This window comes from Zalophus californianus, chromosome 4 (assembly GCF_009762305.2).
Source record: "Zalophus californianus isolate mZalCal1 chromosome 4, mZalCal1.pri.v2, whole genome shotgun sequence".
Classification (NCBI taxonomy): Eukaryota; Metazoa; Chordata; class Mammalia; order Carnivora; family Otariidae; genus Zalophus; species Zalophus californianus.
Window position 1 is genome coordinate 82,321,180 of NC_045598.1, and position 27,130 is coordinate 82,348,309.

General features: G+C 32.4%; 1 protein-coding gene across 3 annotated transcripts in view; it reads right to left on the bottom strand.

Annotated features, from left to right (window-relative positions):
- The window catches only part of DPYD (dihydropyrimidine dehydrogenase), a 795,521-nt gene that overhangs the window by 692,564 nt on the left and 75,827 nt on the right, over nt 1-27,130 (bottom strand). For all 3 annotated transcript variants that reach the window (XM_027618372.2, XM_027618382.1, XM_027618392.1), the window contains exon 3: nt 8,692-8,774. In XM_027618372.2, the coding sequence (XP_027474173.1) occupies nt 8,692-8,774 (83 nt within the window). The remainder of the gene's footprint in view (nt 1-8,691; nt 8,775-27,130) is intronic.

Genomic DNA, 27,130 nt, shown 5'->3' on the forward strand with positions numbered 1-27,130 from the left:
ATTGCTTCTGAATCTAATCTCACTGGTCAAACTTTTCATATAGTTAAAAAACAAACACAGATACACACATATACATGGTATTTATGATTATAATGTTTATTTTTGAAAACTTTGAAAGCAAAAGAATATGTATTAAATGTTAAGGCATCTGTAATCATTGACGGCATTATATAACACATCCAGATTTTTGAAAAAAAATGTATTTACTTTCCATACTATTTAACAATCTGATGATTTTACTAGAAGTATTTTGTTAATACTTTCTCATCTTATATTTTACTTCAATGACATTTCAAATTTCTTCATGCCTTACATTCATTTTTTAAATTATCCAACTCACTCTTCATAAATATTTAGGTTGTCTTCTCCTCCCCTTTTCCTTTTTTTACTATTAAAAAAGAATTTCATTGAATCCTCTTGTACATAAGTCCTTGTAATCCTAATAGATATGTCTAAAAAACACAGGATCTCCAAATTCAAAATACTATCATACTGCAATATTTCCTTGACCGGGAAGGGAAGATTTAGACAGAGAGAGAGATAGAGATAGAAAGTACATAAATACAACCATACACATTTACACATATATAACATATGCATACACACAAATTTACCTACAAAAATAAGATTAAGTAGGATAATGTTAATATTCTTATCTTCAAGTCTTATTCAGATAGATAAAACTACATAGAAACAGTTTTTACTCCAGTTCATGTAGAACTACCACTTAAAGAAATACCAGTGTAGTTTATCCATTATGTTTAGGAAGGGATGCAATCTTAATATAACTAAAACTTTATTATAACAATAAGCAGCTAGGTACCAGGAGTAACACAACACTTAGATCAGTTGGTAAACAGTCCCATGACCATGACCACTGGATATTAACAGAGAAGTGAAATTAAAGATGTACTTTTTAGACTAACACGTCTAGAAGAGAATAAGTGGAAAATACCTCTTTTAAATGTCTCTGAATCTCTCCTTAAGACCTGAGTCTTTAATGAAAAGTTTAGATTGTTATTTGTATTTCTTCCATCTCTCAAAGTCTAATGAGTCTAAAGTAAAGAAACAAGCACATTAAAGCAATGTTAACCTTTTGACTTAAATAATATTTAGAATGTGTTGTATCTCTTAAAACTATTTTGCAAGCCTATATAGTTATACTTTGTTTAACCCTGTATAAAATGGCTGTGTTTATGGCACACCTACAATTACTATTACACACACCAGAAAAAAAGCCAGAAACATAAACTGTGCAACTCAACATCACCATCTAGTGACAGAATTCCTAACACGTGACAAAGCCAAGCAAAAAGGAGGAATAAATTTCATGTATGTCCTGGAAGTTCATCTCCATAATAATAATCTAAATATAACAGGTGTCACTGAATGAGTTTGGCTCTGCAATTAAAATACTAATCCCTAATTAGTAATGTTCATATTCCAAAAATGTAATTTATATTGTTGCCATAGATGTATAACCATAAATCTGACCAATCTATATTTTTATGTATTAATTTACAGCATTGTCTAAAACTTTCATATTACATTTTTATCTTTTGTTCTTAACGAACTATATGTACCATTTCTTTTTCAGAATTTGACACTCCCTTTTCTCAAGTTATTCAATTGAATTACCTTCCAATTTCATATATGTACTAAACATATCCCACTATTGCCTCTGGAACTGAAAGGGGGACAGAGAGACACAATGTTAAAAAGGTTCCACGTTAACCCTTGACGTTTAGAATTTATTACAGGGTCTAAGACAGGTGCAAAATATGATAATACAGAAATCAAATCACTTTGGCATGATAAGAAGGTTGAACTGGTAGCGATAAGGAGAAAATATGACAAAAAGAAGTTGTGAATTTTACCTCTAAATTCACTAGTATCATACAGTAAAGATTTAACGCAGAGATGCATTTTCTTCCTGTATTTAAAATGTTTTTTTCTTATGTCATCATGTTTAGAAATCTTGTACAATATTTCTACACAGCTATGGAACTACAGTAAACTCTGTTTAAGTTAGACAAGAAATATTCCCTCTGGTTATTCTACATTCTAAGGCTACACCGAAGTTTTCCAGTCAATTCCATTATGTATGACATATGTAAATTCTTTTAAATAATCACTATAACACCATTAAATGCTTATTAATGTTTCATAAATTACAAAGCATCCTCTCCTACATTATTGTTGTTTTTCATATCAAGCCTATTGAGTTTTTAATCCTAGTTTACAAAAAAGTAAGACTAAAAAAATTTATCTAAAATCACCGTTGGGAGTCTAAAATCTGATTTTTACCACTTATCCTAGTATTCATATTTTATTCTTTCCATTTCTCCATTTCTTACTTCATTATTTTTCAAATCATTCATAACATGCTTCCATTATAGAAAATTTAGAACAGAAAATTATAAGCCTGAAAAAAGTATCTGTTCGCCCATCACCTAGATATAATAGCTATTTTACTATATTTTAATTTCATCTTCTTTCTCTTCATTCTTTATATTCAGTGGGGATAATGTTCTACATGCAATTTTGTTTCCTGGCATTTTTCAGTGAACGTTTTAATGTGAGGATTCGTGTGTTACTAAAAAACACTGTGGTGAAGATCATTTTAATATCCAGATAGAATTAAATATGCCACAATTTACCATTATGTGTGTGTGTAAAATATCATACATGTTAAATATATATTTTCTAAATATATTTAAGTTTATATATCTATATATAAATATAAAATCATATGCATGTATATATAAATATAAGTCATATGTATTGTATATATAGTACTCATCTCCTTATTTCCTTAATAGTAGATGACTAGGTTCTATTCAATTTGTTTGCTGTTATATTCTAATAATTTGAGAAACAGATTCAGGTTGTCCATAATTTTTAAGTCTTCTGCATAATCTATTTCAGGAAGTTAAATTAATATGGAAAGGGTATGTTAGTTTTAAGGCTCTTCGTACTTATTGGTGCAATCCTTTCCTTAAATGCAGCAATCATTTCCACTCTTCTTGAGGTGCAAGAATGAGAAATGGGTGTCTTGCCATTCCATTGCTAGGGCTCAAAAATCTCCCCACTGAACTGCAGTAACGTCAGTAATCAATAAATTAATACACTTTTTATATAAGTTATATTTTGTTGGCTGTTACAGTTGAATATTTTCAAAGATTTCTTAATCATACTTTGCCAATTATCCACTGAGCTCCTAATCTTTTGAATCTCTTAAACACACAGCAATATAGTACCCTGCTGTTGTCTTTTAATTTCATGATTTCTTTCCACATACAGAAGCTTTTTAATGCAAAGCTTAATGATTTCTTCAGCTACTTTTTAGCTTTTCATCTCTTTCCACATCCAAATCTCAAAAAAAAAAAAAATAGTCACTTCCATATCTAGTGGACTTTGGCTGTTCATTTATTTCATTTAGCTCTTTAATATACATGAAACATCCTTTAGCATCTGTGAGGTGAAAATATAAAGTGATTTCTTTTTTCCAAATAACAAAACAACCGCCTCTTATACCACCTTCTGAGTGATTCAACATATCCTCAATGATTTGGGGTACCTTAAAATATAATAAATTCAAGGATTGTCCATCGCAACCACCAACTAGTTATGGGTAATACATAGAAAACTTCAGAAGTTTCCATCTTTATCTTAAATCTGACCACATTACTAAATTCTTTTATTAATTCCTAGAGCGTTATTGTTAATACTCCAAGAGAATAATAGTCACTTACCTCCTCCATATCACGTCATTTTTGTTAATTTTGGTTTTACAACCGTTACTATGTTACAAATCTACCTTTTACTCTTCATTTTTTGAGAGACCCAGTGTATGATGTATACGTGTGATGTGTGTGAACATGGTTTGGCCTTACCCTAGCCACTCACTCCACTGATGAGAATCCCATTAGTGAGAGATGGATGAACGTCATGTTAGCAACTCAAACATATCCCTGTAGGCTGATGCTGTCCAAATCATAGCCTCTAACTGCATACAACTATTTACATTTAGATTAATAAAAGTTAAGTAAAATCAAATATTTAGTTCTTCAGTTACAGTAGCCATAATTCAGGTGCCTAGTAGCCATGGATGGCCAGTGGCAATCACACTAAAAAGCACATAGAATATTTCTACTAAACAGTTCTACTCCAGTTCACAGAAAGTTCCACTGGGCACTACTGCTCTAGATATCTCCAGGAGCCACAGAACACTGCCCAGGAATGCCACCCACCCTTCTCTTCTCAGGCACACCATTTTACAGTTCCAGCTTACTCTGTTGGAGAAAGTTATTTATAATTTTTAAATCTCAAAATATGTTTCTTTGTGACACACATTTTCCTAAGCCCAATATTTTCTTAGGCATCTGGTTAACTCTCCTCCTTTCTGATTTGATGTCCTATTCTTGGAAATCACATCCTTTCCTATGGCTACAAAAATCAAAATACTTAACAAGTCCCAAATGTGCAGATCAACCCCCAGTATTTTTCCTGAGTTGTAGAATTATATTTTTCCTCTCCTTATTGCAAATTTACATATGAGTTTGCTGTAGCTATCTCAAATTGATCTGAAAACCTACTCTTCCTTAATCCTTTTTTTCTCTCCCTATATTAATGTATATCCAAATATTCAAAATAAAAACATTTGACTTCCCTTACTGATTCTCCTTCTTATCTTTATCTTTATCAAGAATTCAACAAATAATTATTGAGCACCTACTATATGCTAATACTACAGTGAGCCTAAGAATACAAACAAGGGCAAAATAGCAATCCTCCTACTCTCATGGAATTTACTGTCTAGTTGGGCACACAAATAAGTTAGAATTTATTCAAAAAGGGTAAGGATACTTTAAAAGGTTTTAAACAGAGTAGCACAGATTAAATCAGGGTTATGAGTTACTGAAGCTAAGCCACAAAGTCTCATCAGATCTACATTCTAAATATTTTTGTATTTCTCAACCATACGCCCCTGCTTTGTTGACCTCAACACCCTTCCACCTTTACCTTAGTGAGGTCACTGATTTCTCTAGCTCTCTCATCCTCTCCACGGCACCCTCTGCTGCAAAAACAAACTTTTTAATTATTTTTTTCCCATTCTAGGATTAGCTAAAACCTGATCAGATATCTGTTTTTTTAGCCAACACATTCCAGAGTAGGTTGTAGCCCCTTGTGTTTTAAGATAGCTGGCTACAAGTCCTCATATCTGGGATCAGAGGGAAGCACGGGAGGGGTCTAAAATGATTCATGAGCTGGGATACTGAGAAAAGAATGTGTTCAAGAGTGCACGGCAAAGACTGGCCATGAAGAGATATTGGATGCGATGACAGAGAATTGAACAAGAACAGAATCCTCTTTCCTATTCTGCATTCATAAAAACAGTAGAACTTTAATAAACAGGGAGGGATATCCAACTTGGTGACAGTGCCCAAACACAGCACTCAGAAAATGTCAGTCTTCAGATTCAGTCCACTTCTGCTCTAGCTTCTCCAGGCTAGACAGGCTTAAGACAAGAACACCACTGTGGGTGTCCGGAGCCACCCAAGGGCTGCTACAGAGGCTAAGCTTCTGAGAGAAAAGAATGTTCCCATAGCTGAGCTAGGCCATGTCCATGGACCAAGACAAAAGCTACCATGGAATTTTGGGAACCAAAGAAAGGACTCCAGACCGGGGCCTTGAGTCTTTACATCAAGCATTTGATTTTTATACCTGTCTCCTCCACTAGACTATTAGCTCCTTGAGGGCAGGAACTGTCTCTCACTCATTTCTATATTCCCGTCACCTGGTATATTACAAAAGCCCAATAAATATTTATTAAATAAATGAAAGACTGTATCTATCCCTACATTGTAACTTCTTCCCCATTAGAATTCTACAAAATTCCAATTTTTACATTTAATCCTGTTACTCCACTTCCTTAAAAACATGACTTCCTGAAATAATTTACATTCTTTATCAGGGCAAGCTAGTTCTAGGTAACTGGCCTCCAGAATATGGTAACAAACACATTTCCAGCCAGCTTCCTAAGGCCAGCCCCAATGCTGAGGTTTTCAGCGAATTATTCATATCTGTTTCCCACTGCCCCTTCTCGCACCCTGAGCTTCTGAACTGCTCCCAGTGCCAACTTCGTACTGCTTCATTTCCACCCAAGGATTCTTGACATATAAGGAGAGATGTTACTGATTCAAACATTCTGCCTATGTAAGTTTTGTGGGGAAACATATGTTCAAAAGGCTTGAAAAAACTGTGCTTTACATCAGCTACTAACTGTTCCCAACATACACCTTGCACATGCAGGCCTCTATGACTGCTCAATTCTATTCCCTCCACCTGCAAAACTGGCCATCTTATTGGCCTACATCAAATTTCTTACCCTCTCCATAGTTTTCTTTGATCCAGACACCCTTCATATAAGGCAAAAATTGATCACAGATGAGAGAACAACTAATTTTTGCCCTTTTATGCATTCTCCTCTTAGTCACAGAGCATCACGACTTTTTTCCCACGCTTCTGTAATCTCACATATAAAAGAATGAACTCCTGCTACATTTCCCAAAGGCGAAAAACAAAAGTGGCAGGCCCATAGCACACTAAATTGTTGAATACTTTGGTTACTAAATTATTTGTGATTAGTGAATCTAAACACTATGAATATGTGTGTATGCTTATGTAAACAAAGTACATTATGCAGCCATATAATTAAAAGCTGATTTAAATTATCTAGAATACTGCTTTATCTGATAGGATGAGTGACTGACAGGTTACTCCAACCAGGTAATACTTGTTTTTCTTATTAGTTCACCTCTACTTTTTAAAAAGCAGAATATCCTGGTATTTTCTAAAATGGTAAGTATTACAAAATTTGGCAGAATAATCTCTTCATACACAGTTCTCCCATAACTCAGTTTAGTTTTCCTTGATAACAAATTTTCTATACTAATTACATGTCCTTTCCTTGTTCATTATATTTCCCTCAGTCACATCCATTTTCATTCACATTGCCCCTTTGTAATTCCTTCTATGTTTTAGGCCTTCACTCCTTTTATTCAAAGCTTCAGAGCTGGCATTCTCTTTGTCTTTCTGTGTGTCTATGTGTTTACTTCAAACTGAATAGATTAAACAATACAGAGAATAACTGTAGTTTTCTAGATATTAGTGTGCACACTTAATATATTCAAAATTATTGTAGTAAGCGTGTACAAAAATGATGTCTTCAACTTAACAACTGTGGTAGTTTTAGATACAGGATAAAGACTATATTGAAAAACAGGAGTTCCTTCATAAATTCTGCATTGGCTTTTCCACAATATATTTTATACCTTATTTTTAATTTATTACTATTTTTTTAAAACTAACTTTCTGTGAATGTCTGATTGCATTTTATAGGTGCAAAGTCTCTATTGTATACTCAGTTCTATTTTTCCCTCTTTTTTTATTAGTGAAGACGTTAACAATAAAATAGGCTTACTCGCTCCAGCTGGTAATTTCTCAGTACTAGTAATATATTATTCCTCTTTTTGTGACATCATAATCATCTATACAGAAGTACCATGTATCTTTGTGTAGAAGCTACTGTTTCCATTAAATTTAATTACCTCCCCCTGTGGTTTTAAATAGAAGTGGCTTCAAAATGAGGGCAGCTTCTATTAAATTTAATTACTTTCCCCTGCTGCTTGCATGGTAAAAGGAAGGTTACTAAATGAGAGCAGCTTCTAAACTAAAGTATATGGTAACTGTGTGCTGGCAATAACAAAATTGTACCCAAGCCACCCTTCTAGGAAGCCTCATAGGTTTATACTTTCTCTTATTTTTAAATTATTTTTAACCTTAAGATGCTTTAAAAAATAACATTGATAGAAGGACATATATTTTAAAAATCAATTGTAGTTTCATAGGCTAAATAGAGGTAAATATACTATTTCTGTACAAATATATTAGAAATTATCTCACTGAAATGTTCAGCTCAGAACTTTTAAAATCAATCTCATTTGTTGTTTTCTAGCTCTAAGGATGATGAGTTTTATTCCTCACACATTTTTAATGTCTAGTAAAAGATGGATTTAAAGACGGCTTCCTAAAAGTTAAAAAGGTATCAAGTTTGGGGAGATTTCAGAGAAATATTTAGAAATAGTAATGTTAAGAAGTGAAAAAAGAAAAAAAAAACATCAAGCTCGTTATATATGAAAAAAGTTAATCCATACGCTCTATAAAAGTGTGAAAATGTAAATCAGTTTAAAAACATGATATAATCCTATAAAATCTAACAGAATATGAAATTTTAAGTACCTCTTTTTAAATTAAATATTAATTAGGAGAAAATACTACTCAGTTTAACCACCATTGTACTGTTTATTTTTTTTTATATTCAGGCAGAATTTAGATGAACAATATTTCCATTCAATCACACAGTTTAGTATAAATATAAAACAAGACACCCCTTAAGCATTTTAAGTAACAAATTAAACATTTACATTTTTTACTGTGCACTGAGGCTTAACATTTATGCAGCTTCAAAACCAAAGTACAGCCTCAAGGGAAGTCTCTCCACTGACAAATTAATACCTTAGAGAACAGAGCTGAATGGTGGCAATGAACTCATTTGTTCCCCCAATAATGAAGAATGACTTTTTCTTTACCACATCTGTGACTGTTGCTATGGTGACCCAGACTTACCTCATTGCTTCTCGGAGAGCTCCTCGCTCACCAAGAGTCGTGTGCTTGATGTCATCAAAATTATTCTCCAGCTTCTCGCATTTCTGCAACATATTAAAAAAACGCATTAATCCTCCAACATCCTGAGATAAAACTATATCAGTGCAATTATGTAAAAATATAATTGATTATATTGATTATGGACTCATCAAAAATATGCACACCACTTTAACTGGGTAGGATTCATTAAAATTGACAGTATGAATTCAACAGTAACAAAATAAAAATGTCTTATGATACAGCTATCACAGAAGTCTTTTTATCAATTTTTAAATGGGGTAAACAGAATAAATTAATTTTATACAAAATTAGTACAACTTCTAAAGCTTTGAAAAGGTTTAAAAATTAGTTCTCTAAAATAATCTCAAGTATATGAAAACCAATTTGAAATCAAAAGAGAAAGTCAATAAAAGTAAGTTTGAAATCATAATAAACTATATGGGATAAATAACTAGTTCTAAAAAAATTAGCAGTTACTGACATGGAAAGATACAGCCCAGGTATAATTATAAAAGTTTCAACATTTGCAACCAAAATTTGAGAATAAGATCTTTAAATAACAATTGTATATATGATATTTATAAATATATGCATACAGATATGTTTAAAAATAAATATATTTTATATATAGATATGTTTAAAAATAAATAAGTTCAATTCTTAAAATTCAGTGGCATTATACCAGGTTCTTAGCATTACTGGACTGAATTTTCCAACAGTTTTTATCTTTTTTTTTTAATTACACTCTTAACTATATTTTTATATGTAAAACTAACTTAATCTTACATGATCCTAATCAGTTTTGAGAATATAATGTAGTGTAGAATTAAATTTTAAACTAAAAATGTACCCATGACTCTTTTGGCATATTAGATTTTATATAGAATTTAGGAGTGTTTAGGTAATAAAATAATTAGATTTAGCTTTTAGCTAATTTAACAAACAAAAACTTTAAATATGAATGTGTTCCTTCCATTGTAAATTATAACTAAGTATGCTGATTTTAGAAAATTACAGAATTTAGATTAATAATTTCTAACATATAAAAATTAATTTATTTAAGACCTATCAAGATACATAGACCACTATTTTTATCTTGATTTTTTTTTAAATCAGCCAAATTAGGGCAAAGATCCTTTTTAACACACAGTTAACATGTTTTTATACTGAAAATCTTGAAAATTACCAAATGTATCTAAAACAATTTGGATAACAGTTCTATTTTGGATATATAAATTGCAAATATCCTCTCCTGCTTTATGTCTTATCTTTTCACTTCTTTAGTAGTGTCTTTTCACAAAGAAAATTAGTTTTTAATGAGGTCCAATTTGTTATTACTAAATTTATGGTTAATAGTTATTGCCTTTTGTGTCCTCTTTAAGAAATTTTTGACTTCTTCAAGGTTATGAATATATTTTCCTATATTTTTTCATAAAACTTTATTATTTTACACTTCACATTTAGATGTTCAATCCTCTGGGACTGATATTTGTATATGATGTGAAATAGGTAATCAATTAAATCAATACCCCACTGTATTCACTAAAATCATTTCCCCACTGTAATTAATCTTTTCCATAAAGTAAGTCACAGTATACATGTGGTCTGTTTCTGGGGTCCATTATGAACCACTACTCAATTTCCTATACTTAGGCTGGTTTCACACTATTTTGGTTACTTATACCTATAATAAAGAAAGAACTCCTACAAATAAATACAAAAAAGACAAATAGCTCAATAAAAATAGGGCAAAAGACATATAAACACTATATAAAAGAGAATATCCAAAATTACTAATTAAAAACAAACAAAATCAACATCACTAGTCATGAGAAAGATGCAAATTTAAACAAAAGGATTATCATTACACACTGTGAAAATGACTAAAATGTAGATCATACAAACCGCTTTTTTAGTACAGAAAGCAAGTGAAGTACTAGCCAATAGAACTGTAAACTGTTACAACCACTTTGTAAGGCTTTTTGAAGCTCTTTCAAAAGCTGAACTTATGCTTAGGAATACACCCAGAACAAATTTATAAAATGTTCACCTAAATTCATGTACAAAAATGTTAAAAGTAACATTATTCAAGATAGCCCAAAACTAGAAACAAATCAAATGTACATCAAGATGGAATATATAAATAGATCATTATATAGTAATATGATGGTAAACTATATAGCAATAAGAATGAACACACTACAGCTACATGGAGTGACATGGATAGATTTCACATACATAATATTAAGCAAAAGATGTGACACACAAAAGAAAAAGAACACACAACAAAATTATTCCACTTACACAAAGTTCAAAAATAGGCAAAGCTACAATGTAATCCAAAAATGAAAAAAAAACCCACTTATATGAGAATAAAAAAGAATCAATATTTCTGAATAAGTTAAACTAAAGAAGCATATGACCTGTGCACTGAAAAGCACAACACATCAAGAAAAAAATTAAAAGACAAAAATAAATGGAAAGACATCCCATGTTCATGGATTAGAAGACTTAATATTGTTAAGATGGTGCTATTCCCTAAACTGATCTAAAGATTCAATGAATTCCTGTCAAAATCCCAGCCGACATTTTGTTGCAGATTTTGACAAGCTGATCTTAAGATTCATACAAAAACACAAGTGACTAGAATAGTCAAAACATTCTTAAATACAGAAGTGCAAATTTGAAGGACTCAAACAGGAATTCCTGATTTGAAAACCGACACTAAAACTAGAGTAATCAAGACATTGTGGTACTGGTGTAAGAATGGAAATGTAGGGCAACATACACCCACATAAATATTTGTATACAAAGGTTCATAGCAGCATTATTTATAACAGACAAAAAATAGAAAAAAATCCAAAACTCAAAAAGTCAATAAAATGATAAATGTAGTGTAATGATGTAACAGAATATTATTTGGCCATAAAAAAGTAAGTTCTGACACATGCTACAACATAAATGAGTCTTAAAAATATGCTAAATGAGAAAGCCAGATACAAAAGGCCACACTGTATAATGCCATATATACGTTCAGTATAGGCACATCCAGAGACACTAAGGAGATCAGTGGTTGCCAAAGACTGAAGAAAGTGGGGGAATGAGTGCTAATGGTAATGAGGTTTCTTTTGGGGGAGTTAAAGTTTTCTGGAATTAGTGGTGCTAGATGTACAACTCTGTGACTATACTAAAAACTACTGAATTAGACACTTTAAAAGAGTGAACTTTATGGTATGTAAATATATTTCAGTGAAGTTATTGTTTTAAAAATAGGCAGAACTAATCAAGATAGTGACTATAGGTGACACAAGAGGGTCTTCTAAAGCACTGTTTAATTCATTTTGTGACAATTCATGGAACTGAATACTAATGCTCTATTTTTCCATATGTAATTATAATGCAATAAAAACTTCTTAGAAGACAGTCTGAATTCTGGTTAGGAGATCATAATGTAATCAAATATCATTATAGTTAGAATGTAAAAATGCATATAAAGAAGTTCAAAGTATCTGACACAGTAAATACTAGCTATCAACTAATAATCATCGAATAACACTTTATTGTTTATTAAAATTCTGTACGAAAGAACCAATTCCTATAACAAAGTCTAACTTATCCTTACTGAAATGAAATAGTAATTCAGATTACCAGAGAATGTTGAATAAACAAGGGCACTTCTTTAAACTTACAGTTTTCAATATTTTCCAAAGTTTCAGTTGTGGGTTTATATTTCTTTTGATTTCAAAATATTTCATAAATAAATGAAACTTTTAAAGTTTTTGGAAATAGCTGTACATTTTATGTTGACTACGCTGCTTTAATATAATACAATAAAATAAATGCTAGTAATAAAAGAAATTTAAATAAAAACAGGACCGTTTCACTATCTCTTAATTTTTCTATTAAATATGCAGTCTATTAAATGATTTTCTTCCTCTAATTGTTTGCCGCTGGGTTCATGAGAGTTTTCATATTTCAAATTATCTAGGAAGTTTCTTTAACTTCTATTTATTTTTTAATTATAATTTTTTTATTATGTCATGTTAGTCACCGTACAGTACATCATTAGTTTTTCATGCAGTGTTCCATGACTCATTGTCTGCATATAACACCCAGTGCTCTATGCAATACATGCCCTCCTTAATACCCATCACCGTGCTCACCCATCCCCCACCCCCCTCTAATACCCTCATTTTGATTCCTGGAAGTTTCTACTCATCAGTTAGTTTTCTTTACTTCTGCACACCCAAGGAGAAATATAAGAATGAACACAAAGAAATAAAAAAATAAAGCCGTGTGATAAATTCAGTTATATCCATTTGCTACATACAACCTACAACATAGCTTACTGTTAACAAACGCTACTCAAATAATGCCTTTTGGAGTAACTGAATACCTAAAAAGACCCAAACACAACTACTAGGTATATGATATTTGTAATGTACTATTTTTAAACCTTCATATAATTAAACTTAATAATATATGACTAATATCTATCCATAATTCTAAACACATCTCACAATGCAATTTTTAAAGTTGCATGACATTCCAGTACCTCCATGTGCTGTTATTTATTTAGCTGATTTCTTTTTGATTTGATTTGCTAATAATACTATAAACATAGGACAGGAATAGATGTTTGAAAATTAATTAAAAGCTTAAAAATATTTTAAAAAGAAAAATAAATGTTCATTGACTGAGATTATTCCCAAGTAACTCAAATTGTTTTCACCTAAAATGCACCCCAAGTATGTGACTATTGTATTCTGTGGTAGAGTCAATACTCAAACAAGGTTTCTGATTCTAATTTCAATCACCCCCCAATTTAACCACTTATAGAAAACAACATATATTTTCTCTTTGGTCATATAATTTTACTTACATTCCTCTGCAGCTAGGTTTGCCAAAAATCAACCCAACTCCATCAATTTAGATGAATTACTGCTAGGAGACATGTTTAAATCTTAAAGCGGGAGGTTTCATAACCCTTTTTTTTTTTCAAAATTTACTTGATTTTAGATATGGAAAACAGCACTTATCTTTATTCGATGCTTCTCCACAGATGGTTTATAAATCAGATGTGAAAACAGCTATTTCTATTTAATTGCTATGGGCATATTTGTAACCAATCTCTAATTTTAAATATATAGACACACACACACACACACACACACACACAGATACGTGTTTTTCCTAAATGGAGTCATTTCATAGAAATAAATCTGTCCCCTGACAGGATATTTTTGTTTTGTATGGTTGAAAATCTTCTAAACTTTGCATTTACCAATAGGGATTAACAAAATCACTCTATCTGAATCTCTTTATTTAAAAACAAATGTTTTGAATTAGGGTACTGTCTTTAAGACTCATAATGCTATAGGAAATGTGAGATTGAATTGTTAAAACTGATGGAAGGGCCTGGTAATTACACTAATGTAATTAAGAGAGAACTTTAAGATCTCAGTTTAGCCATTTAATGTTACTCCCTAGACTAGAGCAATAATGCTCATGGCAAAAGAAAGTCACAGATAACAAATATTTAAGGCAGCCCACTCCAACAATGTGACAGTAGCTTAGAATCAAAAGCAAACACAGATGAAGTCCACAAAAGCCTCTTGTCATCCCAGTATCCATGTCTGAAGTCCCCTGGGAAGAGCTGTGTAATAAATTGCAATAAATAAAAATAAAAAAATAAGCTTTTATTATTTCTTACAATTTATAAATCCTTCCAAAAAACTGAATGATCGATTTTTGGAAAAGGTCATTTTACAGTAAAATCCATGTGTAGATAACCTTTAAAAAACATAATTCTTAAGGAAATTTTTACTTTTTCAGATTTATATTTTTAAAAATACATGTTTTTGGAATCTCACACAGGCCTAGATGTTATTACAACAAATGCATTTGCCTCCTTTTTTATGCAGTGAATCGAGAACATAAAGAAAAAAATTTTTTGTCTTTTGACCTGAAATCCTTTGTGACTGCCCTCCTCTTCATTACGTAATTTTAAACTTTATCTTGGCCTCCACCATTGCAGAAGAACAAGTTCATGAAAGATATTTTAAAAGAAACAAAATTATTGAATTTTGAGTTCTTAAAGGCTCATCCCTAGCATAAACCATAGAGTTGAAAGACTATTTGACTATCTAGTTTTTCTGGCCAAAGGGATAGGAAATAAAAACATTCTCTTGAGGCAGAAGAAAGAGGAAAGTTGGACAGGGGGCCTGAAGTGCCCCGCAAAGCTCACTGTGGCTCCAGGAATTGAGGACAAGTTCTTAGAGTACAAAGAGAAAGTATTTCAGGCTATCTATAGGTATTTCTTCATTTTAATGATAAAAAGGCTTAACTTCAGTAGTGATTTTATCTGGAAGTATTTAAAATTACATACTTTGCCAAAAAAAATTACATACTTTGCCATAGGTGGAATGGAAACCCAAAATGAGTATCATGTTGCCTAAAAGAAAAGGAAAGAAGTCTCCATGTTTCACACTCCCTGAGACTGCACAAAGCTTATTGTGCCGAACAGAATGAGAAAGGAGGAAGGAAGGAAGAAAGGAAGGAAGGAAGGAAGGAAGGAAGGAAGGAAGGAAGGAAAGAAGGAAGGAAGGAAGGAAAGAAGGAAGGAAGGAAGGAAAGAAGGAAGGAAGGAAGGAAGGAAGGAAGGCCCTGTAAGCATTTAATGGTCTGTTATCTTCCCAAAAATACTTCCGTGTCCTGAAATGGAAATGAAATCCAGTATTTTTTTTCAAGAACAATATTTCAAAGAAAAGATATAGGAGTTTAAGTCTAATTGACTGCAAACAAATGTTATTCTTCTACCATAACGAGAGAAACATCTCAAGCAGCTAACACCTTTATCTCCTCATCCTATCCATAAATAAAATTAAACATCAGATCCATCGGGTGAGAGGCAAACAGACTTAATGTTCTATTTATTTATCAATAACATTTCCCTAACATTAGGGACAACTATAAGTTAAGTGGAGCCAATGTCCAATCAAAGTCTATTCTCAGCCCTGTTCACATGAGTATGAATCTGAGAAAAATTATAAACTTATTTTCATGCAACAGATACTTAATATTTGTTCATTCTAGGGGATTCTATATTGTAGTATAGGACTATCCCAGAAGACAATTTCAGGCATAAGAAAGACATAGGGAACTTAATTTCCAGGATATAAAAAACTCCCAAACAATTCTAAAAAATTACCTTGTCCATGGTGATGACTTGCATTTCCTACTTCTTAAGTGCTTAATAATTTCCTTTCATCAAGGTAATTGCAACCACCACAGCAGATGCAAGGTGGTACATGTATTTTATAGGAAAGAAAGAAGGGAAAGGCAGAGGGTAAATAAAAGGGAAAAGGGAACACACAGAGAGAATGAATAAACAAACTACTCCTCAGATTAGCAAGCACAAGAACAAGAAAAATAAGTGATTAGTAATAAAAGACTGGAACAAGAAGCAGACTATTAGCCTACAACTATGGAACAAGCAAGTGGGAACACACAATAAAAATGGAAGGACATGAAAGGTACTGGATTTAGTGCTGACCAGACATGCTATTTGCTACAGCAGGCAAAGGTTATCCTTATTTAATGAGTAGGAAACTGGAAATTCATATCAGCAACCATGGTAAACTTTATAGTTTTTTGGCATATAAAGCTGAATTATGGTAAACTAGCAAACACTGAGGGCTTTCTCTGTGTTCGACACTTTTCTAGGCGCTTTGCCTATATAATCTTCACAACACAGTTATCCATATTTTATAAATGAGGAAACAGGCACAGGGAGATTAAGATAACTTGCCCAAGATCATATAGCTAGTAAGGGATATAGAGATTTGAACCCAAGTAGTCTGTCCTCAGAGCCAGACTTAAATCCCTTAGAGACTGCTTCAAAAAAGTAAACTGAATAAAATGAATATAACAAAGTTATGAATAGATCTTCCCCTAGGTGTTTGTTGTTAAATTTAGATACTGGACTGGATGGATAATAATCGTTTACTAGTAAAGTGGGGCCTAAGTTCTTAAAGAATTCTTATTTCTGTCTAGACATGCTATACTTTACAATGTAGAAAAATAGTAATCCAATATACACATGTTTAGGCCAAATTAATACCCATAAATATTTTTCATGCAACAGTCTTTATTTGGGTCTGTGACACCACTGTGACAAATATAATGAGCAATTAAATCCCCCAAGTGCTCAGATTTTGGCAGCAATTAAAGTAGAAACTAGAAACTAAGCATCAAAAAGAACTGGTTTTGGTGGCTTTCTGCCAAATGAATTCCCATGGGTTGAAGGAAGGTCTAGAGTTTCAACTGTGATAGATTTTATAGTGTTTTATATTTCATCTGTGTTAAGGATTATATAAAAGTATAATAAAACAAACAATATCAATAGCAACATGGGAGTAAAATAATAGACAAGGAGATCTCTGAATGCTAAAAATTTTACATAAGATTACTGAGTTATCTTTGCTTAAACTATACCAAACAATAAACAAATTCAACCAAATATCTACTGATTCATATGCCAGATGGAGCTGGAAATAAGCAAAAAAGTTAGCAAATTATATTATTTAAAAAATCATGTTATCATATGACTTAATTTCCATAGGACTGCATTTCCTTTATGATATAATCACAGTAACTAAAACTAAATAGTTGGATCTAAAATTTACATACTAACCTAAATTTTAAAAATTAGAACACTAAGTTTAATAAATGAAGAAACTTCTATATTAAGGTCACAGAGAGTTGACGGCATAGCTACTGAAATATAAGACTTGGAATTACTAAATCATAAAAGCTCAAGTTAATCAATTAAATTTCAATTTAGAATAAATTCTTGAAAATTCTACTCTACATTAGGCATCACACTAAGCACCAGGGATATAATGGTCAATAAATCCCCAACTTGATCACAATCTAGTGAGAATACTGAGAAGACTGAGGAATTAATTCTCCTTGGAGCAGAGATGTCTATAAGTTTATTACTTCTGAACATATCTTTGAAATGAGTCAAATTTTTCTAGATTAAAAAAAAACAAAGGCTAAGGTAGCAGAACTGGCTCATACTCCAGTGTCATTGCCTGCCTACTAGCTACTTTCCTCAGGCAGGATACTTAACTCAGTTTATTCTAAGTGAAATATACTTACTTCTAAGGCTAGAGGGACATCTCCATGCCCCTATTCAGCTGAAAGAAGTTACGGAAGATGAGACCTTCCACTCCCAGCAACCTTCAAGATTTAAGGATCAAAGTTGTTCAGGGGGCGGAAATGACGGAAGAAAAAGAACAAAGGCCAAACTTTGCTGCAACTTGTAGTCTCCAGGCAAGATTCCTGAGACATATAGATTGTAACACTACATACAGCAACCTCAAGGACTTCTTTTAATGTTTACCAACTACATCTTTGCTCTAGTTAGTGTTATTTTGCTCTGATAACTGCAAACATCTCTTCCCCCCACCGCCCCAGAGATGTATGTTAGTAATCATCCTTCAAACACATGGCCCACTGATACACATCTGAAGGGTTTCATGACTAATGTTTTACTAGACAATAACAGTAAATGACCTTTTCATAACAGTAGCTAGCCCCTCAAGGTCCTAGAAGCATTGCTTCCAAATTCCTTGAGACTTATATTGTCCCCAACCCCCACTAACTAAAAAGTATATAATCAGTCACTCCTCACAATCCCAGTGCAGCTCTTTTTGCCCATGGGTCTTCTTCCAATGCTATAATAAAAGAACTTTTTTGAACGGGGGTTAAATAAAATGAGACAATATATGTAAATTACTTAATACATTGAATAGAAGCTTTTAAATAAATGATGGAAGAGGAAGAAAAGAATAAAGAGGAGGAATATCTATTACCCACCATAATCCTAAGGGATCAGATTTTATAAAGTGAGGTAGAAAAATGTGCATTTTTCATGTTTTCCATGCAATTTTCTGAATAATAAAGTAAACTAAATACAGTCCTATGAAAAGAAAAGATTTTCAACTTTTTGGTCTAAAGACACCTACAAAAATATAATAAAAAATCATGATCCTTTCCTCTTAAAAAATTAAATATTCACACACACACACACACACACACACACACACACACACACACACACACACACCTCATATGCTATCTGCAATTTTAGTGAGTCACTGGATCCCCCAAAACCCATCTATGGCTCTATGTCTATGCTCACCAAATTTTAATATCAAGAAATATGACTTTGCAATGAACCTAGATGACATAAAAATGAAAGTTACATATGTAACTAGTTGCCCAAGTATCTTGAGAAGCAACTGGTACAACAACTGGCAAATTTCTATTAGAGTTTGATAATGACACTTAAGTGTAAGCTTTCAAACGACTAATAAAGAATATGATGTAAAAGTCAATTCTGTTACCAAGGTAGAAATGAAAGCCTGTCATCACTTATTCATTCATTCAATTACTTACTTAGAATCTAATAGGTGCCAGATACTATGCTAGTCACTGGGGATACCAAGGTTAAAAACAAAGAAACACTCTTCATTTTAAAAAAATGCAATTTCAATTCAATAAGGTAATTTTTATCAGGCATGTATGTTCCATGTCAAGTGGGAGAATCATTGCTACATATTAATCATGCATTAATGATCATTACAAATCTCAGATGGTTGGAAGCCTGCAGCACACTATATTTTGAAGGAACCACAGGGAATTTTCACCAGGTGGGCACAAGTCTTTTGGAAGCAATTATAAACACATTTTCAAATCTAAAGAATTTAAATAGCATACTCCAAGCTACTACTACAACTCTAAGGTGATTTGACATTGATTAATTTAATGGTTTTCTTTAGACAGTAAGGTAAACCAGTGCATATGTTTCTTATGTAGTTAGAAATTCCTAAGGTCTAAGTTCATATAAAGAAAGAGTAAATTAGGTGAACTCATTCTTCCAATAAAATGTTGTATTTTAATTTTGGCACTCAACAAAACTAGCCCCACTGAAGTTGTTTCTAAGTAAGAAATGATGATTATATTCAAATCTTTAAAAATTCTAGATGAACATTCTAATACCAATATATAATTTCCAGTTCTAATCAAGAGATTCATATTTCAATAGATAATTACTTTTCCCTTCGGTATGTCTTAACTAGTCTAATCCTTTCAGGGAACATTAAGACATAATCATATTTAGATAATGTCATTTCACTAATGGTGGGCAGCCTACAATCAGGCCTTTTCTAGGAGAATCTTCTTGAGTCACAGTGAAATGGAATATAATATAGTAGGAGAGGTAGGGGTTGTGGAAACAGGAAATCTGTTTTTAAGTTCCCGCTTTGCAGTTAAATTGCTTATGTATTCTTAGGAAAATGCTTAACATCTCAATCTGCAAATACTCCCTCATGGAATAAAGTTATCAATGAAAGTGATAAAAGTAATGATACCCACTTAAAGTACTGTTGTGAGGATAAATTAAAAGAGATCATGTATGTGAAAATATATTCTAAACAAGAAATACATTTTGAATGGATAGAATAAATCTCATTTCCAGGTTCATAGTCTAAATCAAAATGTAGGGGCACCTGGGTAGCCCAGTCGGTTAAGCATCTGCCTTCGGCTCAGGTCATGACCCCAGGGTTCTGGGATCAAGCCCCACACCAGGCTCTCTGCTCAGCGAGAAGACTGCTTCTCCCTCTCCCACTCTCCCTGCTTGTGTTCCCTCTCTCGCTGTGTCTCTATCTGTCAAATAAATAAAATCTTTAAAAAAAAAAAGAAAATATATATATTTACTACTACTTCTTACTAACATCAGTATTAATTACATCACTGAATTAATTACTACCACTAGTAAATCATGGGTTTTTCTATTTCTGTAGGATCCTAAACCTATTCTAGATTTAAAATTTGATGTAATCTGAAGGCTTTAAATTTAAAACAATCCCTTGTCCTTGGAGAGTCTCTCTCTCTGGGGTAGCAGGCGATCCTAGAATAGGTGCCATCTAAGCAGGTGAGGAAAACTTTGGGGTCAGGGGTGAGGTAGTATACAGTAAAAATAATTCCAATATTACTACTCTGGGCAACAGTGGTATTTCTCTATATCTCAAAGACAATTTTAGATAGAACTTTTCATATAAAGGATTATTGTGAGGAATATTACACAAGAATGTTACACAAATATCTCATTTACTGAATCCAGTGTTCATGCATTTATTATGTAGAAAACACATTATTCTCTGTGTTTAACAATTAATTTTTAGTATGTTTAATTTAGTCAAAATCTACAAAGGTCCACTTAAACTATATAGCTTTGTAAATGCAATGCATGATGTATTGTAACAATACCATACAGGGTGTGTAAGATGTAAAGTTAGGCATGACAGACATGAACACAGTCTTTTCTCTAGGACTAAGAAGGGCCACGTATTTTAATATTCTATTTAAAAATAAAAATAATTAAAAGCTTCCTACATATCATTTTAAGCTATCTCAGTTCTCTTATTTGAAACAAAACCCCTTGAGATCACAGCAAAGTGAGTCAATTCAAACAGGAAGGGGAATTTAGTAGATTGGGATACTGACATTTAACAATCTTTAGTGCATCACAAATTTTAAATATATATTACAAAGAAAAATATGCAAGCCAATTCAACTTAAACCTCCATTAACAGTACCTAATTGATAAACTGATTTTTGCTTAAAAAGGAAAAATATGCCTAATACATAATTTCCTGTATACAGTTATGGAATGCTTGACATTAGATATCAAACAAGCAACAAAACCTAAAATAGTACTTCTAATCATTTATCTTTCAAATCACAGGTGTATCTTACATTGTGAGAAAAGAAAGAGTAATAGAACCATTTAAGTTCTTGCGTAAACTTAAAATTCAGGAAAGCAATCATTTTTAAGTTGCAAAACATAAAGCCTTGTAACATCCTTTTGGTTTTGAAAAAAATAAAGGCTTTTACTTGAGAGTTACTTACATAAATTTGTATGAAAAAGAGAAGTTGGCAGAGACTTCTAAATTCATAACAATTGTCTATTAGTCTGTTTTTAATAATTTTTCTTTGGCATGTAATCCTCTTTAATTAGATTCCACTCTCTGCTGTTTCAAGATTCCATAAACTGGTGTCTTATATACCAGCTGCTAAAGCAGGAGTTACTGTCTAAATGATATTCACAATGAGTATTTAGAAGGTTTACAATTATACCCTTGCTAATAAATTGTGCTATTTTCCCCAACAATTTTAAGTGCTAATCTTCAGAAGGCATTTTAAAATTAGCAAAAATTCTGTCAAGAGATTTACAAAAATTGTTAGCATGAAGATAATTATGTCACAGTCCTTGGACTCCATCTCTGATTGTGTGCATAAATCAGAAAATGTCAGCTGTGTTTTCCCTTAATGATTATCCTTACAGCAATACATTATAGTCTAAACTCCTATTATAATTTTTGTTTCTGGTTTCCAAAACACCAGTTATTTCAAAAGTTTGGAACTGATTAAATAATTCATATTCTCCAGAATAAGTAATTTTAGTTCTAAAATGTTAAGTATCAGCAATAAGTAGATCAATATGGAAGGTATAAATTTGGTGTTCATGAACCCTCCATCCTAAGAAACTAAACACTTGAATGTGATGTGACAATGTTTTTCTTTTTTTTTAAATATTGATTAGGTAAAAATCTAACACAGCAGATAGTAGGCATACAGGGGTATAGATTTGAGTAGAAATTGTAAGATATATTTACTATGTATTTCAATGTCAGAGACACATGAAACAATATCTGTGTTTCTGAAATACATATCAAGTTATTTAACATCTGCCAAGATATGATTTTTTTCTAATACAAATATGACTTTCATTTCAAAATATGAAATTTAAAAAATAAATTATCTCCTTTCCTTGATAATCATAAATTGTAAGTTTTTTATTTTCTCTGACTAAACAGATGAGACCAAAAGATGAAATTCTGATATAAGTTCAGTAATCAGAATAAAAACCAAAGCCTTAGATAGTGGTCTTTATATTTAATTAGCTGTATCAGAAAGCATTTTGTTTGGAATGTTTCTCACTGTATCAAGCATTTTAGAATAAGCAAAGATAATTCCAGTTCTCTGAATACTTTCACATTGTAACTTATCAGAATGGTTGGATGTAATAGTTTTTTTTTTTTCTTTTAAAGATTTTATTTATTTATTCATGAGAGACAGAGGGAGAGAGAGAGGGAGAGAGAGAAAGAGAGAAGCAGAGGGAGAAGCAGGCTCCCAAGGAGCAGGGAGCCCGATACGGGACTCGATCCCAGGACCCTGGGATCATGACTTGAGCTGAAGGCAGACGCTTAACCATCTGAGCCACCCAGGCGCCCTGGATGTAATAGTTTTCAAAAAACATATAAGCACACTCAAAAACAATGAAAAGAAATGAAGAAACAAATGGAAAAATGGTGTCTTCTCCTGGAACACTAGTTTCATAGAAAAGATTTTGGGGAAAAAAATTTTGAAATATTGCCTGTCAACTACAATTAATAGAGCCACATTTTCATGTTACCCAATATTGTGTCCTTTCCATGAAATTTCAGAATGGAAATATATATATATATGTATGTACATATATATGTGCATTAAGCAATTGATAAATAATGGAAACAGTATTATTATTAAATTTAACATTATAAACCCTAAAGTCACACAAGTTAACAAAACCATTGCTACCCCCAAAAAAGTGTATAGGAGCTAGAATCAGCGACTTTAGCAGATCCTTGTAAACCAATTTTCTGAAAAATAAGTTTGTAGCCTTAGAAACCAGACTTCTTTCCTTTCTGATTAAACCAGCCAACATACAAAACTCTCTCCTACAAAATACATTAACATTTTCCACAACTGGGGCACCTGGGTGGCTCAGTCGTTAAGGGTCTGCCTTCAGCTCAGGTCCTGAGTTCAGGTCCTGATCTCAGGGTCCTGGGATCGAGCCCCACATCGGGCTCCCTGCTCAGTGGGAAGCCTGCTTCTCCCTCTCCCACTCCCCCTGCTTGTGTTCCCTCTCTCTCTCTCTGTTAAATAAATAAAATCTTAAAAAAAAAAAAAACATTTTCCACAACTTCCTTAAAAATGGTTTAAGTAATTAACTCATCAAGTTTCACTTCTATTATAGTACACTAATAAAAATTACATGCTGAAAATACTGCATATTATAAACAAACTTGTATTTTTAAAATATTTATTTATTTATTTTTAAGTAAGTTCATGACCCCAAGATCAAGAGTCCTATGCTCTACCAACTGAGCCAACCAGGTGCCCCTGAATTAGCATTTTTAAGTTTAGTTTTTTTTAATTTCAAATTTTAATAGTTAGATGGTCAATTACAAAATACATGTTCTTATAAAATTAGAAAAAATACAATTATATAAAAATGTGTCATCTCATACCCCAATTTCTAATTCCACTTCTCTGTGCTAGCCATTTTAAGCACAGTTACTACCTTTCTATAGAGATTTCCATGCTCACACAAACACATGCTTTATGTTGAGGGGTGTGTGTGTGTGTGTAACTTTTTCAGAGGGATCCACCTTTAAAAAAAATCAGCACATTTTTTCCTGATAACACAAATACATGGATATCTCACCAGTCAATAAATAGGTGTCTAAAATTCCAAAAACAGCTTAAATTCCATATTTTAACAAATTTATTAGTGATAAAAATGTACTTTTCATTTTTATTTATTTTTTAAAGATTTTTATTTATTTATTTGAGAGAGAGTGAGAGAGATCAGAGAGGGAGAGGAAGAAGCAGACTCGCTGCTGAGCAGGGAGCCCAACATGGGGCTCGATCCCAGGACCCTGGGATCATGACCTGAGCCGAAGGCAGACGCTTAACCGACCTGAGCCACCCATGCACCCCCAAAAATGTACTTTTATCATAGCATTTTGTTATGAATAATGTTATATCATTCTCCAAGGATGGTGGTAATTTTTCTTATTGTGGGAAAAATTATTCATAGTGGAAATATTAAGATCTTTTTTCCATTGTAGCATACATTACTAGCTAATTCACCAAAAGTTTGTATCCATTCAAAACACACTAGCAAAGTATGAAAGTGCATAGTGACCTGAAACTTTGTTAGTACTGGATATTATTAATCTCCTACACATTTGCCAATTTGAGACTAAAAAACATTTTATATTTCTCTGGCTACTAATGAGGTTGATTATATGTTCATGTATTTATTGGCTGTTTACATTTTCTCTTTTAGATATTTCCTATTCATATCCTTTGACTTTCTTTAATCATTTACATTATAAATATATTCCCAGACAATTGTTTCTTTTTCATTGTTTTTGTTTCAAGTTTTTATTTAAATTCTAGTTAACATATATTGTAATATCAGTTTCAGGAGTAAAGTTAGTGATTCATCAACTACATAAAATACCCACTGCTCATCACAAGTGCCTCCTTAATACCTATCACCCATTTACCCATTCCTTGCACCTCCCCTCCAACAACCCTCAGTTTGTTCTCTATAGTTGAGTAACTTATGTTTTGCTTCCCTTTTTCTTTTTCCCCCTTCCCCTATGTTCATCTGTTTTGTTTCTTAATTCCACATATGACTGAAATAATATAGTATTTGTCTCTCTCTGACTTATTTTGCTTTGCATAACACACACTAGCTCCATTCATATTGTTGCAAAGGGCAAGATTTCATTCTTTTGAGGGCTGAGTAATATTCCATTATATATATAGACCACATCTTCTTTATCTATTCATCAGTCAGTGGACTCTTGGGCTCTTTCTACAGTTTGTCTATTGTTGATAATGCTGCTGTAACATCAGGGTGCATGTAACCCTTCAAATTTACATTTTTGTGTCCTTTGGGTAAATACCTAGTAGTGTAATTGCTGAATCGTGGGTAGTTCTATTTTTAACGTTTTGAGGAACCTCCATACTGTTTTTCCAGAACGGCTGTACCAGTTTGCATTCCCACCAACAGTGTTAGAGGTTTTCTCTTTCTCTGCATCCTCACCCACATCTGTTGTTAATTTTAGCCATCCTGACTGGTGTGAGGAGATAGCTCATTGTAGTTTTGATTTGTATTTCCATGATGAATCAGTGATGTTGAGCATCTTTTCTGTTAGCCATCTGTATGTCTTCTTTGGAAAAATGTCTCTTCATGATGTCTTCTGCCCATTTCTTACTGGATTATTTGTTTTTTGGGTGTTGAGTTTAATAAGTTCTTTATAGATTTTGGATACTAACCCTTTATCAGATATGTCATTTGCAAATACCTTCTCCAGACAATTGTTTCTATTTGACTTGTTTAGGGCACATTTTGCCAAAAAATCATTCCTTGTGGGTTTTTAAAGTATAACAGGAACAATAACCAAAAAATGACATAAAATTTAGGAGATGGGAGCTAAAATGGATTTTTCAACAAAAAATTTATAGCATTAAAATAAATAACTTATGAAAGAAACAATAAAGTATTGAAAATTATGAAATAAGTGTTTAAGACAATTTAGAACAAAGAAAATAGGAAGAGAATCCTTCTCCCTTGTCTAATGAAATAAGACTAAATTTTTGAAGCCCAATGTTGTAGTATTTTGGATGAATCTGCTTTGGACCAAAAAGAAGTATCCAAGCAGAAAATGGGTTGTTATTTATTTATGTCTAAACCATAAAATTTAATACATTCAAATGCCATCTGAATAACTGGTTGATATGAGAGGGTAACCAGATACTGTATTTTATTGTATGGAAGCATGAACATCTCTAATTTCCCCTATTTTTTGCCATGTTTACCATTTTACTCTACTATTTGTTTAAGTGGTCATTTCCTAAATATTTGAAGTTAAAATAATCACTGAAGGGGGACACCTGCATGGCTCAGTCAGTTAAGCCTCTGACTCTTGATCTCAGTCTCTGGGTCATGAATTCAAGCCTCACATTGGGATCCATGTTGGGTGTGGAGCATGCTTAAAAAAAAAAAAAAATCAATGAAGAAGATTTCAGTAAGCTTTTTGAGTTTTTTCCTTTTTTATTGTTAAACAAAATTGTATTAATTAGAAAAAAATTAATGAACTCATGTGCACAGTGATGTCAAATTCATGAAAGACAGAAGTATAAAAGGATTCACCTACGTCTGGGCCATGCCACCTTCCGAATGCTCCAGAAGCTATAGCCCCAATCTCAAATTATAACTTGTCTCCAAGAAACTGACCTTTTTTCTTGGTAGGTTTTAGTGGAAAAACAGTCAAATTTTATTTTTTTTTAAGTTTGAAGTATCAATAACTGTATTTTTAGTAAATGTTTAATGAAACAGGAATGTGTACAGATTTCTCTGCTGCACTTTGCTGTAGGAAAGTGTTTATCTAAGAGGTTTCATCATGAAGGAAAAATGATGCTTTGT